Below are 16,044 nucleotides of genomic sequence, written 5' to 3'. Positions count from 1 at the left end.
GAGGTCATGCTGCTCTGACATGACGAGTGGTTCCCGAGTCCAGGACGAGCTGTCGACTTTTAACCAACATTATTATTAGTAATAGGAGCCCATGGGCCCCTGCTGCACCCTGTATCAAAGAGTCGGATGTTAGGGCGACCAACATCAAGACGCGGCCTCGATGAGAGGGCTGATGTGACATTACTGGCTAAACGGCACGACCATAAAGCAGCTCAGACAGACACGTGGCCTCTGACCTCTCTGCTCAAAGATACAGACTCAGGTTTATAATTGGCATTTTGTCACAGTTGCCGCTTCCAGGGAGTGGTAGTACCGCGCTTAACTAATAACGACGAAGACCACAGGGGTAGACATTCTAAGATTAAAGCGTGTCAGCTTTTTAGAGGACCAACATGGCTCCCTTACAGCGCCCCCCCCCCCCCCCCCAATATCCACAAACACACACACTCCCACAACTGCACCATATGCCCATGACAAGTGCATAAAAATCTTTCCCAAGCGATAGCACAGCCCAACCCATAAAAACTTAATGCACCTAATTTTCCAGTAATCAAACTTTTATAGACTGCAATGGCTTTTAAACTAACAAATTTTAATTATCGCTTAATTTTAACAGCAATATTAACACGATCCCTCATTCTCCATGAAATATTGAGTAGGGTAAACACCAAGGCGCTGTCCGCTGGCTCCTGCTCATACGAGCAGCCAGCAAACACAAAGGTGAGCTAGGGGTCACCGGGGCCTTGCCAGAGCCAAACCAGGATTACAGGAGCTGCTCAGACCTCTGGGAAATGGAGCTTCATGAGTGCAAGCACACCGATTTGGTCTGCTGATGCTGCACTGTGGTTAATGCAGGCCGCTGATCACTGTGTGTGTTGGTCAACACTCGCACCGAGCAGAGCCCGCTTTATTCTGTGCCGTTACAGCAGCTTTGTATTGACATTGACTTTATCTTTTTGGAAATAAAAACAAGAAAAGCTCATTTTCTTTCACATGCTTTCAGAATGTTGGGATATTTGAACGTCCCACAGCGGTTAAACTTATCTTTGAATGCTTTCAAGTGAATATTTTTCCTGTGCTTCTCCACGCTGTTAATCACATCCCTGCTTACAGTACCGGCAACACGGGATGTTATTGACTGCTGCCCTTGGGTGGCTGAAAACTAGGCCTTACCACCCAACACCAAGTCAGACAGACAAAGTGCTGACGCTGGCAGATAAGGGGAGGAAGAAAGAGAAAGATTAAAGAGCAGATACATTATCAATAATTAAGGGAAAGGATTTATTCTAATAAATCAGAGGCTGTCGTTATCTCCTCTTTATTGGCCTTGTACATTATTTACTCTTTTCTCTGGGGTGCGCGTGCACACACACACACACACGGTTTTGTGCGACTTGACCCCTGCCTGCTCCATGTGGTCCATATTGCGACCATGCTGGCTACAGGCAGGGCTCTTCCGCCTCTGATACACACGTTAAGCGTGGATGTTCCTGGCCCTCGGTGCCTGACAATATGGTTGCACTGCTCGGCATGCTGGGACACGGCAGCACGCCCAGAGTCCGGCACCGCAAAGCCAGATGCCAGCTCAGTCATTAAGTGATGACAATGACAATAATACTAATAATAAGAAGTGTATATATATATATATATATATTTTTTTTTACATAAATATAAATACAACACATTTACACGTATTTCCTGATAGCACTTTGAATAAAGAATCCTCTTACTGCAATCATGTCATTACGGATGTTCTGAATATCCCTGTCGTTATTTTATGAATCATCCCATCTGGACTGCATGCATCATGCCAGCTATTTTTGGATCAGTGTTTGTGTCTTTTCACCTGCTATTTTTTTTTTATATATTTGTTTTTCTCTAAGGGACATACTGGCTTACTGGGCTCAGAGATACAGTAACAACCAATATCTGCACATAAAAAAAAAATCTTTGAGCAGATTTAAGCAATTAGCCATCTCCTAAACAGTGAAAACATTCTCTCCAGCTGCCGGTATCGTACTTTCACCTCCTTCTTAAACAAATATATCTTTCTTCAGGGTTGTCAGCACTCCTGGTTCAAGAGTGATGAGTATATTAGTACAAGGAGTTTATTGTTACAAGCGGGAAAATGGCCGGCATTTTAACAATTACCTATGAAAACAGGCATGCGAGACAGGTCAGTTGTCTTTTGGCACCCAGTTTTTAAAGAGCTAATTACAAGCAATTGAGGCAAGGTCGCTGCTGTCAATCACATGCTTTGGCCCCTCCCCTGTTATTGAAGTGTTGATTTAGGTGCCTGAAGGCCCACTGAAACAGTCGGGAAAACACACACACACACACAGAAGGATAAATATAATATGTAGTCATCATAGTAAAGCAAATATTTTGTAAGTAGTGAAGTGTCTTCTCTAAATAAGAGTGAAGGAGGAGATTGAGTTCTTGACAAATACAGGCTTGCAAATTACTATTAGTTCAAGTCACACAAGAAAGTTTTGGGATTGGATTGAAATGACACACCTTTTATTTGATGTTGCTCTAATCAGCCCCACATATTCATATTTTTTTGTTTTGTTTAACAATCATGATAATTCTGTTGTTCTCTGATGAATAGTCAGGGGAAAAAAGAAATTCTTCATCTGCAATTCTCAATCAAAATTAATAAAATCAAACTAATGGGGACCCCCTTGTTCAGATTGCGGGGACAAACACATATTTCCCTCTAAGTCGGCCTAGAATGTGCATCCATTACCAAAATAAGAGAGATTAAACATCCAGAGGAAAGGGAATAATTCTGCTAAGAACGACATTAGAAGTGGGTGAAAACATGACAACTTATTACAATTCTGAGCTGTGAAATGCCATTGCTATAAAAGCCTTCTGCGCTCGCTGCACGCCATTACAATCACGCATCACAGTTTGTCTTTTTCTATAGGGAACTATAAAATAATGACGCATAAAGACAATTATATTGATCTTGAATCTAGGGTCTTCTGTCAACTTGCTCCGATAAAGCAAAACAAACACACACAGGCTGTCGGAAGGACAAACAGCCGCAGTGAGAAGCGGCAGCGTGATTGAGACCTAGTTGTGCCACAGCTTTCTCTCACTCCCGCTCTCATTCCCTCTCTCTCTCTCTCTCTCTCTCTCTCCATGTCGGATAGTTGGACTGACTGGATGACACAAATGAACCTTTTTTCCCCTTCATAATGAAACATGTTACATGTTTTCCATGTGGTCTTCCTGTATTCAACACTAGTGTAAAAAGAAAATGTTTCAGTCAGAAAATAGAAATACGTTACTTGCTCTGATGCTACTTTTTTTTTTTGTACAGGCGGATTTTCAGAGAACTCAACTGCTGCTTTTTTCCTTTACTTTCAAATAACTTCTCGCCAAGGTGTTTGGTTAAGGCTGCACGCCGTTTACTACCGTATATAAGAAAAGGTCAAATGGGGGCAGATTTGCCATCGTAGATCAATAAAGTTAGCGCTGATAGGATTTATACCAGAAATGATCGACACCCATTGACACCAGCCTTTAGAAACCCTGAACCAGGTGAACTCCTGCTCAAAAATACTTAGCGAGCCCAGATGGGGGTCGGCTACGTGGAGCGTGGCGTTAGCTCCAGCTAGTCAGATCTCTTCCTCCTCCTGCTCCTCCTCCTCTCTTCCTTTTTGACTAACAGATCTCCCTAGTGTTCTAAAAATACCAGGTGAACAGGGCCGTAGAGATGGTGATGAAACCGCCTCTCTGACACTGTCCCACTGCAATCCATCTCCCCGCCGCCTGCCAGCCAGCATATGTTTGCAATTGGCTCCCCCAACAACCCCCATTGCCTCTCAATCCACACCCTCCCTCACTGGACCCCGTTGCCAAATCAGGTACCCCCCTTCACACTCCCCCTTCTCCCTTCCTAGTCTCTCAGTCTGGGCTTTCAAAACCGGTGTGGTTATCAATCTTTGAGCAACCACTGTCATGTCTAACCCCCCCCCCCCCCATCTAACACACACACACACACACACGCTTATCCATTTCTTTCCTCCTGTCCTTCTTTCATCTCCTCTCTGCCTATTCTCTTTTGTCTTCTCTCTCTCCCTTACTCCTCCATTTTCCTTCTCCGTCTCCTCTGTCCTCTGCCTCCTCTCTTACACTTGCCCAAATTTGTTCCACTTAATAAGCCTTCCCCAATGACCTTGTGCTAATTAAGCTGCACTGTGTTGGAAATATGATGGTTAATTAATGATGAGATAAATTCTGTCTGCAGGACTGTCAGGAAAACGATGACACAGTGTTTTACAGGTTTAAATAGAACAAACCTTGTGGCCGTCCTCCCTCTGAGTATGCATGCATAAAGTGTGTGTCTGCCTGTGTGTACAGTAGGCGTGTGTTGAAGTGTGCACGGAGGAGTGCAATAAAAATAACAAGAAAACAAGGGATGAAAGAATGATTGTTTGATGCCAGCAGGAATGGGACTTTACAGTTGGAGTGTTTACGTGCGCAAATATAACTATGCGGGCTTAAATAGGTTTACATTAACAAGCAGTCACTTCACATATATTATTTGTACATCTGTGATTGATGCAGTCATCCTGTGTAGCACAATGCTTTATGGCTGTGCAGTGTGGGGAAAACACACAGAAAATACCGGCACATGGGAGCCGACTTCAGAGCAGTTCTTACGGAGCCTGGTGTTTTTTAGAAACCACCACACATCGATCGTCTTCTTGGTCTCAGAAAGTTCAGCCGTGATGAGAAAATGCTGCTCCGATGATTAAAACATATATAAAACGCTTGTTTTCCCCCTTTGCCTTTTACATCCGTTTGTGAGAGCAGCAATGCAATAAAATACATCATATAATAAAAATCTGAAGTGGCATTAGGGCAAGGAAGAAGAGAGGACCCCAGCCCCGGGAAGACATAAAGAAGATGAAGCATTACTGAAGTGGCTATGGAAACTAAGTTTTAAATCATTCACACAACTTATGTTAGCACTGCGATAATTTTCAGTTGCTATTCTACTGCAGTGATGCAGGTTCTTTGCCTAAACCCTCAACACTGACTCGTCTATAGAGCCCAGTCATACCTGAACTGGGGGGGGGGTTGGCCTGACCTGTTCTTTTTGGTATTTAATTTCTTTCCTTTTTTTGCATTCGTTCTTGTCCCGGTGGGAACGTGTCAACGGATGGCTGAATGGGAGGTCATCATTTCAAGTCCTGGGTCACAGCAGCACAAAACTGGCTGCATGACGTCAGTTTGGTCGCCAACAACAAGAAGGAAACAGAAACTTGAAGCGGGTGAGGATTAGTTTCCATCTAACTCAGATGAACAGCTGACAGTGAGAATTTAGTTAATAAAATCTGAGAGACAGAGATGCCTCTGGTCCGGCTGCTGACTTCAATATCTGAAGCCACTTGTCATATCGAATACCACATGTTGTCAAAGTTATCAATTTGGCTGCTTAGTAATGAAAAAGCGGGTCTGTTTCTATTTTAGCAGCTCGCGTGACAGATTGAGAGGTGTTTAACGTCTCGTTTTGGCTTGTCAGGGTGTGTGTGTGTGTGGGGGGGGGGGGGGGGGGGTGCTTTGCAACTTCTTCTCCTCATCTTTCTTTTTCACACACATACACAATGCAACACACACACACACACACTGACAGCAGGGCTCTGCTTATGATAGACAGGGCCAAGCGGGAGACATTACACACATAGACAGAAAACACTCTCTCCCATACGCAGACAAAAATGGTAAAAGAAACATCATTCATCCTTAATTCAAGCTGGAAGAGCAGAGAGTGAGATGAGGGAGGGAGTCAGATAAAGTTTGACAGGAAGAAGGGATGTGAGCAAGAAACAGAGGCAGAGGGAATGACTGAAAGCCATTTAACTCATTAGGAAAAGGGAGGATCTCAAGTTATATTTAACTGGAAATTTACTGTAATTAGTGCGGACGGTCTGCTTAAAAGCATGCAGGCCTCTGTCGGGGTTACAGGAGTCATCCTCCAGGAACCTTGAATTAACTGCCTGCTGTATCTCTCATTCCTCAAACAGGCAAACAAATACTGATAGGTCGGGACACAGGACAGGGACACACATCTAATTCTTCCTGTCATGAATGTACTTGAATTTACCATGCTCTTGAATGTGCCTTTTTAGAGCCTGATTGCACCATGTAAGCTTTAAACCTACCTATCCTTACGCTGTCCGACTCCATGTTTTCCCAGCATGTGGGTGCTGAGGTGCTTCTTCATCACGAAGGCCCATCTGAACACACAAAGAGCAAGGATTATTCACACAGTAGCATCAATGCGATCTACAGCTTGTGTTTTACAGGAGGATTCGACCAGTTCATCCGAACTACTCTTCTTCTGCTGCTCTGAGTGCATCGCCGCAGTGAATATTTACCATATTTCCAAAAGATTATGACAGAACAGGGGAGCGAGAAAAGACATGACATGAAATGAGCATTAATCTAATTTCCTTAAAATTACATTTTAGTTTGACACCAAGTCAAACAATGAGAAACAAGACAGATGCCTGTGTTCTTTATTCCGTCTCCTTCCACAACTCCCATGGTAGAGCCTTTCAAACACAAATCAGTTTTAACATAACAAGTATTTAGGTTGCAAAATCTTCTTTGAGTTCGGAGGACGGACAAGCCAAACAGACACAAGTTCAAATGCAAACTCTGTGCCACAACAGGACTCGAGAATTTGAGAATATTTGTTTTACGGGCACCTTTTCCGCCAAACTGAAGAATGAATGAGGATCTACCCAAATATTTCCACATGTTAAACATCAATGTGTCAAACAAATACGCATCCACATGCAAGGATTCAAATGCACATGCATCTCCAGTGCAGGCAGTCTAAGGCAATCACAAAAATACTACGGCGCTATAGCTCGACGGTGACCACAATGTCCTGACTTTGTTGAGGGCCCCGAGTTTAGCATGTCTTCCAAACAGCATATGAAAACATAATGAAGGGATGACAGAACTAACTACTCTGACGTCTAAGCCGCTTCACCAGTGTTTTCATCCCCTGGCCTTTTCATTTAGCACCCATCACTTCCCATTATGGTACAACGACCACATCAGACAGCTGAGGATGGAGCTACATGAAAGAGGCAGAAGGAGCTAAACCGAGCGCCGTGCGGTCGGGACTCGCTTTGGTTCCACCTTCGGGTCGCTCCTCCTATCACTCCTTTTATGGAGGTTTGCCTTTCATTCAAAGTAAGTCATTACTTTTTATTATTTTTATTTTTAAACAGCTCAAATCTAATTGGGGCTTTCTGAAGACATCCTTCCAACTTTCATAAGAGCATAGTTATTTCACCATTTATGTGGCTGCACGTCAACCGTCTGGACGCACACACATGGCTGTGTCCTCCATCGCATCGCGGCCTCCAGAGTCCCGGCCGTCACTGAGGCCCCTGAGGCCGATGCTAACCAAGACTACCATATAAATATTCAAACATGTTCCACAGTTTTGCCTTGCTATCACCACTCCACATTTTCTCGTCCTAAATCGCGTATGCTCCAATCAGGGAGAATGTGAGATCAAAATGCTGAGCTTCTCTGGCCTGTTGGAAGTGCCTCTGACTGACGGCTTCATCTATAAATAAGCAAACACAACAATTTGAGAGGGCGAGGGGGTTAAAAGAATGTATCAATATATATTGTAGACTTTAGAGAAATCAAAGCCTTCGAACACTTCACGCTTTGTTTAGACGGGGAGGAAAAAAAGAGCTTGCAAACATTTCTGTTAATTATGTATTACAGCTGTCCTTCATAAACCTAATTACAGAGTGCTGAAAGGCAACAGGGGTAATTTGCATATGCGCATGAAAGACAAGACATATGCAAAATATGATTTTAATTAGCATTCTTTGATAGCAAGGGGTACAAATCAAACTGGCATGTTGTGAGATTCTCATCTCGCCCATTTTTCACTGGATTATTCTCACAGTGGCACGAGTGCAAGATGGGTAATGCCCTGTGGAAACACCTGGCACAGGGTGTGTGTGCACCCACACGCACACACACACACGCACAGGGATGTTAATATGCACAAAAAAATCAAAAAATTCACAATAACAACAGGCTCAGCCCCAAATAGCCATGCACGAAAGGAAATTTTTAAATATAATTATACACACAAATGGTGCTGATAACACAATCACAATGAGTAATTCACCATAGGATTATCTAATGCAGCCAAAGTACTGTTCTTGATAAGGAATACGATCTACACACACACACACACACTATATATTTCTACAAACTCAGACAAATGAGACGTTACTAGCAGAAACGGGCATCCGCATGTAGCCTCCCTCTCATGAATAAACACACACCAGCACACAGATTTATCCCGTATCTAAATGTTAAAGGGGCAAAGCCATCTGTTTAAGGAGTGTGTAATAAGCCCCCTGCTTTTAGTGTGTGTGTGTGCGTGTGTGTGTGCATCCTCTCCCTTACAGGTCAAGACCTCAGCTTGTCCTCCTGCTGCCTTGGGCTCCATCATCAGCCCGAAACATCAGCCATGATGGTTATTGTAACAAAAGGATACTTTAATCTGCCATTCATCCATATCAATCCCCCCCCAACCCATGAATTGAACTAATAAGGCTGTGCCTCTGCCCTCCAGGGAGGCTCATAATATCCATTGCAGGCATATAAAAAAGAAAGACGGAGGCTCTGGTGTTTCACGTTCGACTTTCCCTTCAAACTAATCGGCGCGCCACAGCTCGTTAGGTCCGTGACGTGCCGGAGCTTTACCGATAAGCAGGGGAGACACGGCTCAATTACCCACACTTACAATCTTTCTCTCTCTCTTCCCTCTCGCCGCCTGATGATGAAGAGATAACATGTCAATATTTGATACAAACAACTTCATTTGCCTAATGGTGTTCCTGGATAGGCCCATCCACAGGTCCGGAAAGGATGGGAGATCTAAGAAAAGGCCCGGAGCAACAGTACCGTAGCCCAACACCCCTAACAATGATGCACCCACTCCCGAGAGCTGTGCACAAGGCATGCTGGGATAAAGCCGGGTCAGACATGACATACTTTGCCAACTTTTGTAGCTACTTTCAGCTGCTATGCTGAGACAATCTGCTCTGAAAGTAACTTTTGACATCTCCGCATTAATATTGTAATAACGGACGGAATCAGATGCAAGAAACGAAATGGCTTGGAAATGTTAGTCATCGAGATGTCAGACACTTTTCAGACACGGAACAGATGGATTTCAGAGATTCTAACAGCTATGGGTGCAGGAGACAAGTATTGGTATAATTCCTCCTAATAGTTTTCACTTTGAAAACAATTGAATGTTGAGTTTGGTGCCTGCTGGGGGGGGGGGGGGGGGCATAGCAGGAATCCAACAGTGGAAATGCTATGAAGTAAATTATTTGGATTAAAACAAATCAAATATCCTTGTTGTAATTAAAACCATTAGCAGAGAGCTACCATTTGCAGGAACCACTCATCCTTCCCTGAGCATCGCTGCTGAGACCTGGGGAAGAAAAGGGCCCCCATGAGGCGAAGATGAGCTCTGAAGTTAAGGGACCATGCTCCGGCTCTTTTGGAGGAGCACAAACATGCTCAGACTCTCTTCGGTGGTCCAGAGGGCCCCAGAGAAATGAGAGAGCAGGCTCATCCAGCCTCCTGTGCCGGTCCTAATGATGGCCTCCACCTGCTGCTTTAATGTCACAGCTGGATCGCCCGCCATCCCTCACTGACTCTGACTGCCATCAGCAGCAGGTAGCGCTCCCCTCTGCTCCCTCCTTTGCCATCTCCCCTCGCTTCAATCTCTCCTTCTTCCTACCACTTGTATCAATATGGCCTCCTCTCATCCAGTTCTCTGCTCACACATCTTGTTCTATCTACTCTCTTTGTGCATAAGTCCCTCCCCGTTTGCCTCTGTTGTTTCCCCGTTTCCTCCGTCTTTCCTTTTCTGACATTTTCCAACCTTCTTCTTCTGCAAAGAATATTATCAAACCTTTCAGAAATGGGCTCTTAATTTTTTAAGGAAAGTTTTTTTTTTCTGCCAAGACACCACAACTAATGCTACACACACGTTTCATATCTGAAGGCTCACCTCTGGTCTATACTCACCACTGAAGAGCCTGATGCATTGTATCAGAAAGAACATTTCCCCCTGCCACAATTAATTCACTCTTCTATAAAAGCACAATGTTTTTGCCCCTTGTTTACTCTTTTATAAACTTATCCCGAGGAAGCGGAAAACAGGGAGTTAAATTGACACATTTAATCTGAGAAGCTTTGACAGACAGGTGAACTGACAGAAGAACAGAAAGCAACACTTGGCTGACAGCAACCCTGGAGTGCTGAGACAGCTGCCGACATGTCAGACAGACAGACAGACAGACAGACAGGAACAAGAAGTCAGGAGATAAGACATTTAAGACATTTATTGACAGGAAAAGAGACAGACGGGCAGACCTCAAGAACGAGGACTAAGGGAAGGAAGGATTCTGCTGAGCCTACACGCTTTAGTTTAATGGATGTTCTACAAGCAGGACTATCGCGGTGAAGGGCTGAACCAAATGCGGTGTCAAATTTGCTGATGTGGAGATAGATGGTGATGGAAGGATGGAGAAAGAAAAGCCACGGGAGAGGACGAGAGGAAATGAAGGAATATGAAAACTCCTGATGGAGTATCTGGATAAGCTGGAGTGAATGTGAACCAGGGAGAGAAGCGGGGCGGATGCAGTTTGTGTTGCTGTCGTTTCGTTTGACGGAAGCAAGAGGCGACTTTGCATCAATATTGCTTGGGCTTCCAAGAGATCCGCTTATGGAAGCATCCCATAATGTAACAGATACCAGGCAGGAAAAAAAAAAGAATAATAAATAAATAAAACATCTGAATTGATTTTGTTTCCATGCCTGCGTGTGCCAGAGCGAAGCAGGCACTTGATCTATTCTAAGATGATCTTGATAAAAATAAAAGAGAGGCCAAGTGTTTCTCCAAGAGCTGATCAACGTCAAGCCTCTCAATGAAACGGACACCTCTCACTTGTGAAGTGAGAAGTGTGTGTGTGTGTCCTAGTCTTAGAGGAGGTACATAAAAAGCTCACTTTGCCTCTCCAAAGGGGTTTTTGGATCATCTGCTGAGGCAGGTGATGGGGCTTGACGGATTGATTGAGGCGAGGTTCTCATCGACGGTGGCAGCGCCCCATAGAGCTCCCAGCTCCAGTGCACACTGTTCCATTAAAGGATCATTTAGAGGGAGAGCAAGTTCTACCTGCACTTATGCATAGCACACCCTAATGTGAGATGAATCAGACATTTTCAAGCGACTGGAAAGGGAGGGCGGGTGGGGGAAAAAAAATTATAATAATGAAAACTAAAAATTCAGTCCCTTCCCAACAGCGCATTTCCATCTTCAAGAGAACAGCGATTGATGAAGTAATCTATTATTGATATCACCATCGTTATGCGCCAATGGCAGTTTCAGTGTTGCAGAGCCCCGAGCTCTGAGCGTCATTGCACTGTTTGCAGATTATTCTACTCAGCATCATTATATTTTCTAATTAACTGCTTTAATTTAGGATTTAAATCCTAAGTGAGGGGAGAAACTTGAAAATGCTGAACAAGAAGGAATAATACTGTATTTGGTGTAATGATGAAAGGAGCGGTGCATAAAGAACAAGTGCAGACACTTATACAAGTGGATACGGTACTTCAAAATAGACTTGCAGGAGCTGCCATATTGTGTGGAATCAGCATATATACGGGGTACTTTATGGAAAGAATGGAGAAGGCATTATCAGCTCTGAGGACGGGAAATAGTTTAAATTAAACACATATAACATATTAAAATACTGCCGTGGTGTAAGGTAAGGACGTCTCATTTTACACAGCAAAACAAAATGAATCAAAAACGCTGGCTGTTAAAGACCGTTGGCTTCTCCTGCTAATGCATCTCTCTCTCCTTCCTTCCCTTCCTCTCTGCAGTGCAGTTAAAGATATGAAAAATACATGTGCTTTCTTTCCCCTTCTCCTTTCCACCGCTCCGTGTTAAATCATTAAAGAGAAGTCCTGCTCATTATCTCTCTAAACAAAACTTCTCTTAAACCAAATAAATCAAACATTGCACGGTGCCGCTAAAAGCCGTGAAGGGATAAATTACAAAGCGCCTCACTGGCAGCGCTGGTATTTTAAAAAGCTTGCTGCACAATTTCTCTGATGTGCAGTAATTTGTAATGCAGGTTTCCTTATGTTTATAAGGTCTCCTTAGGTGTGTGTGGTGTATGCTGGGTGAAGAGGTATAGGATGAGGAGCAGGAATATTAAAAAAAAAAGATCCCATCTGTCTTCTTCTGCTCTCAATATTATTAAGGTTGTTTTGGCATCAAATCTAGCTTCAAGAAAAAATATTATACATCCCTGAATATAGTTTCATAAATTTGATAACATAAAAATGGCAAAATATGACCAATGCCATTAATGCATTAAATCATATGTAGTATCTGGAGTGTCAAAAAAGTGTTCTTTGTAGGTTAGAAGCACTTAAAGCATCACAGGAAGCCGTTAAAGGACAGACTGCAGCCAGTTGTATAAGAGGCTCCTTAAACCAAAAGGTGTTTGCTTTCCTGTTGAGATTTACACATTGAAATCGCTGCTGATAAACTGAAATTACTTATTTGGAGGTATATATACATATATATATACACCAGTATATTAATTTTTTTTAAGGCTTAATATTTCTAATCAGTCAGTCAAATGCAAATATTCGTAACTGACCATTTTTTCCCCAATTGATGACTGACATTGAAAGCAGCGTCACAACATAACCAAAAAAGAAGGCCTGAAATTAAAGAGTTAAACTGAGAGGAAAGACGCCAGCCACCCGTCTCACCTCTGTTCACCTCCACACACTTGCCGCTCCTTCAGAGACCAGGAGCTGTGACGATGCCCCCGACCTCTCTCTGGCCCCTGGTGGGCAGATTAAACTGTGGATAACAGGGCTCCACTTGGGTTCGTTTACAACGGCAAGCCTCCCCTTTGCCTCCTGGGGATAAAAACCAACAGTATCCCTGATGCTCCCCCTCCCACAATAAAAGGAGAAGAAAAAAAAGCCCAAACATGATTTATTCAGTCTGTTTACAGTACAGTCTGCCTGTCCTCTGAGAACAAATTAAATGTATGAAAAAGTCAGTGAAGAAAGAGAGAGAGAGGGGGGGGGGGGGGGGGGATGAGCCAAGGGGAAGGCGTGATCAAAATAAATTATTAAATTTCGGAAGTGAAAACAAATTTACAAAAATATTGAGGCATAGAGATGTTTAATTCGCAAAGGATGTCTATACGCTTTGTTCCGGACACACGACTACGCTGCATCTGCAAAGATCTAGTAAAATAAAAACACACATGTCCAAAACCAAAAACCATGAGGCTTTAAAATGAGGTAGATTTCGAAAATCAAAGAACACTGTGTTATCTTGTTCTAACCTGAGCGACTGGAAGAGAGAGGGGTGAAAAACTGGAGGGGGAAAAGGAAAGGAGACAGCCTCTAATTGTGACTGTTGTTGTTTTTGTGAGCGCCTCACACATTACAAAGAACCGAGGCAACATGACAAGTGAGAGTTGTATTTCTCTCACTATAGTTTCGCTAAAGCAGATAATCCATAAAACATAAGGCCTCTGTATTGACGTTTTCTCCTCACCCAGCTGAGTGAAGGGCATAGCTGGGATGTCAGACCTGTCTGTCGGCCAGCTACCACTCTCATTATCCTCCCGCCTCCACCAAGGGCAGCTAAGGTCACACTCCAAAGGAGCAAAATAAACCACTACAGTACTAATCTAATATGCAGCGATCCCATCAAAGACCGACTTATTAGGCTAAAAATAAAACGCAAATGTTGATGGAGAGGAAATATAGTGCCAAGAGAAAGCTTACATGCAGCGTACGAAAACTTGAATGGCAAATTTGACAAGTAGAAATAAGTACTTTCTCCGTAACTTTTTGCGTAGTTCCTCAGCGAGGTGTCAGCTGTCTGGAGCCAAATAAAACAACAGACCTTCCAGAGATTGAGTGAAAGTACTTCGAAAGTAGCTTAAATTTATACAATGCACTGTTCAAGTGGTATTATAGATGCTGTTACCTCCTACTCAAAGCTAGCACACTTCTCAAAAGGTACACACACACACACACACACACACACACACACACAAAGGATGTCTTTGTTTGGCTATTGCTGCCGTTGTCTTGACACCCACCATCTGCCGCCCCGGCAACAGAGAAGAGTGAAGAGTTTCTCTCTCTCTAGAAACTCGCCCCCTCCCCACCCCTCAAACGCCATCCCACCGCACACACCCCTCCCCTCGATGAAAAACCTTCTGCAAAGCTTCACTTAAATGAGTCCTGGCCTCACCTCCACTGACGCTCTCCAACGCTCTACAGGTTGAATCACCGCACAACAAACAGCCAATCAGAGATTTCCGCCTTTAATGATGTCTTGTTTATGTTGTGGTTGAAATGCGCATAAAAAAAGAAAAGATTTAGAGCCATACAAACATTTCATTTTTTTCCCTCTCTCTGACGGCAAATAGAGCCCGATTCAGCCATTTAATAAAGCCTTACCGAATTGTGTGAGAGTGGGGAGGGATGGTGGGGGGGCACAAAGCAAAGATCCTCCTCAGACGCAAGATGTATCACAGAGTGCTCGCACTCAAATAAATGACTGAATAAATAAATAAGTAAATAAAGCATGGTATGCAGATGAGGGGTGACAAAGCCTCTATCTCGGCCTGCTCTGCAACGCACTGGCCATTCATCACCTGCACATCCAAAGCACCGGCCCCGGTTCTTTGCATATTCGCATATTCTAATGAAGGCTTACATGCAAATGAGGACGACCTTTTCCTTTTGGTTTTTCTTCTTTTTGTCTTTACAACTGTACATTAACAGGAGGGGAGTGGGGAGTAGTGGCTGTAATGCCTATTAGAGCGACAGGCTGAGTACGTGACGTTGTGATCTAAACTCAGGGACGCTGTAATTAGGCTAATCTATTACCAGACGGCGGCTGTCAATGATCTTTATGGCAAAGGACGGCCTTGTCAGACACTTTCATTTATTAATCCTGGCTCTGGATTTTGCAAACGGATGGTCAGTGAGACCAACAGAAAATGTTTTTTGTACAGAGACACGGACTCAGACATGCATATCACATCCCCAGAAGGAACCCATGGGACCCCTGGACCTTTGAAGGGCTACATGGTGTGCAGGCTAATATTGGCTAAGGGTACCCAGCTTTGTGTCATACTACATGACTGATATAAGCTTCAGCCTAGATCAGGGGTGGGCAAACTTTTTGACTCGCGGGCCACAATAGGTTCTAAAATTTGACAGGGGGGCCGGACCAAGCACAGATGTATGGAGTATTTGTGTGAGCTAATATAAATGACACATGAAAGCTATTGCATTAAAGGATTTGGCCTTTTACATGTAGCATTACAGGGAAAAGGTCAAATGAATGAGGTTTAATTATAATACAATTTTATTTAATGATATAATTTGGACAAGTTTGGCGGGCCGGATTAAAAAGACCAACGGGCCGCATATGGCCCCCGGGCCTGGGTTTGCCCATGCCTGGCCTAGATTCTAAAAAATAGAACTTTCTAATTATTTTCACACATTCAAAATGATTTGTGACAAAAATCAAAATGAAAAAAAAAATACTAGGATCACACTAATTTAAGTTTAAACTAGAAAGACAATCAGAGATTGCAGACCCTCGCCTCCAAAAGACTATTCGATCTTGTGAGACAGTAAACAGGGCTTCCGGATCAGAGGGGGCAAACCTGCTCGAGCTTGCTGCTCCGGAACGTACTATAAGACACCTTCTGGACTCTTTTTCCCATCATGCCATTCGTGTCCCTCCCTCTTAAAGTGACACTCCCATGTTACAGCACAGGCACAATTCCTTTTCATGTAAAAATAATTCTAGAATCTGGATCCAGATCCGGATCAACGGCATTCTCGGGGAGGACCGAGCCACGGACAGAACCTTGCTTGTGTAAA

General features: G+C 43.6%; 1 protein-coding gene across 1 annotated transcript in view; it reads right to left on the bottom strand.

The window, feature by feature from the left end:
• znf407 (zinc finger protein 407) overlaps positions 1–16,044 on the bottom strand; it is a 126,563-nt gene that overhangs the window by 65,164 nt on the left and 45,355 nt on the right. Inside the window, exon 4 of the mRNA XM_068758761.1 lies at positions 6,183–6,257. Coding sequence (XP_068614862.1) covers positions 6,183–6,257 — 75 coding nt within the window. The remainder of the gene's footprint in view (positions 1–6,182; positions 6,258–16,044) is intronic.

This window comes from Brachionichthys hirsutus, chromosome 3, assembly GCF_040956055.1.
Source record: "Brachionichthys hirsutus isolate HB-005 chromosome 3, CSIRO-AGI_Bhir_v1, whole genome shotgun sequence".
Lineage (NCBI taxonomy): Eukaryota > Metazoa > Chordata > Actinopteri > Lophiiformes > Brachionichthyidae > Brachionichthys > Brachionichthys hirsutus.
This window is presented reverse-complemented; position numbering and strand designations above follow the sequence as displayed.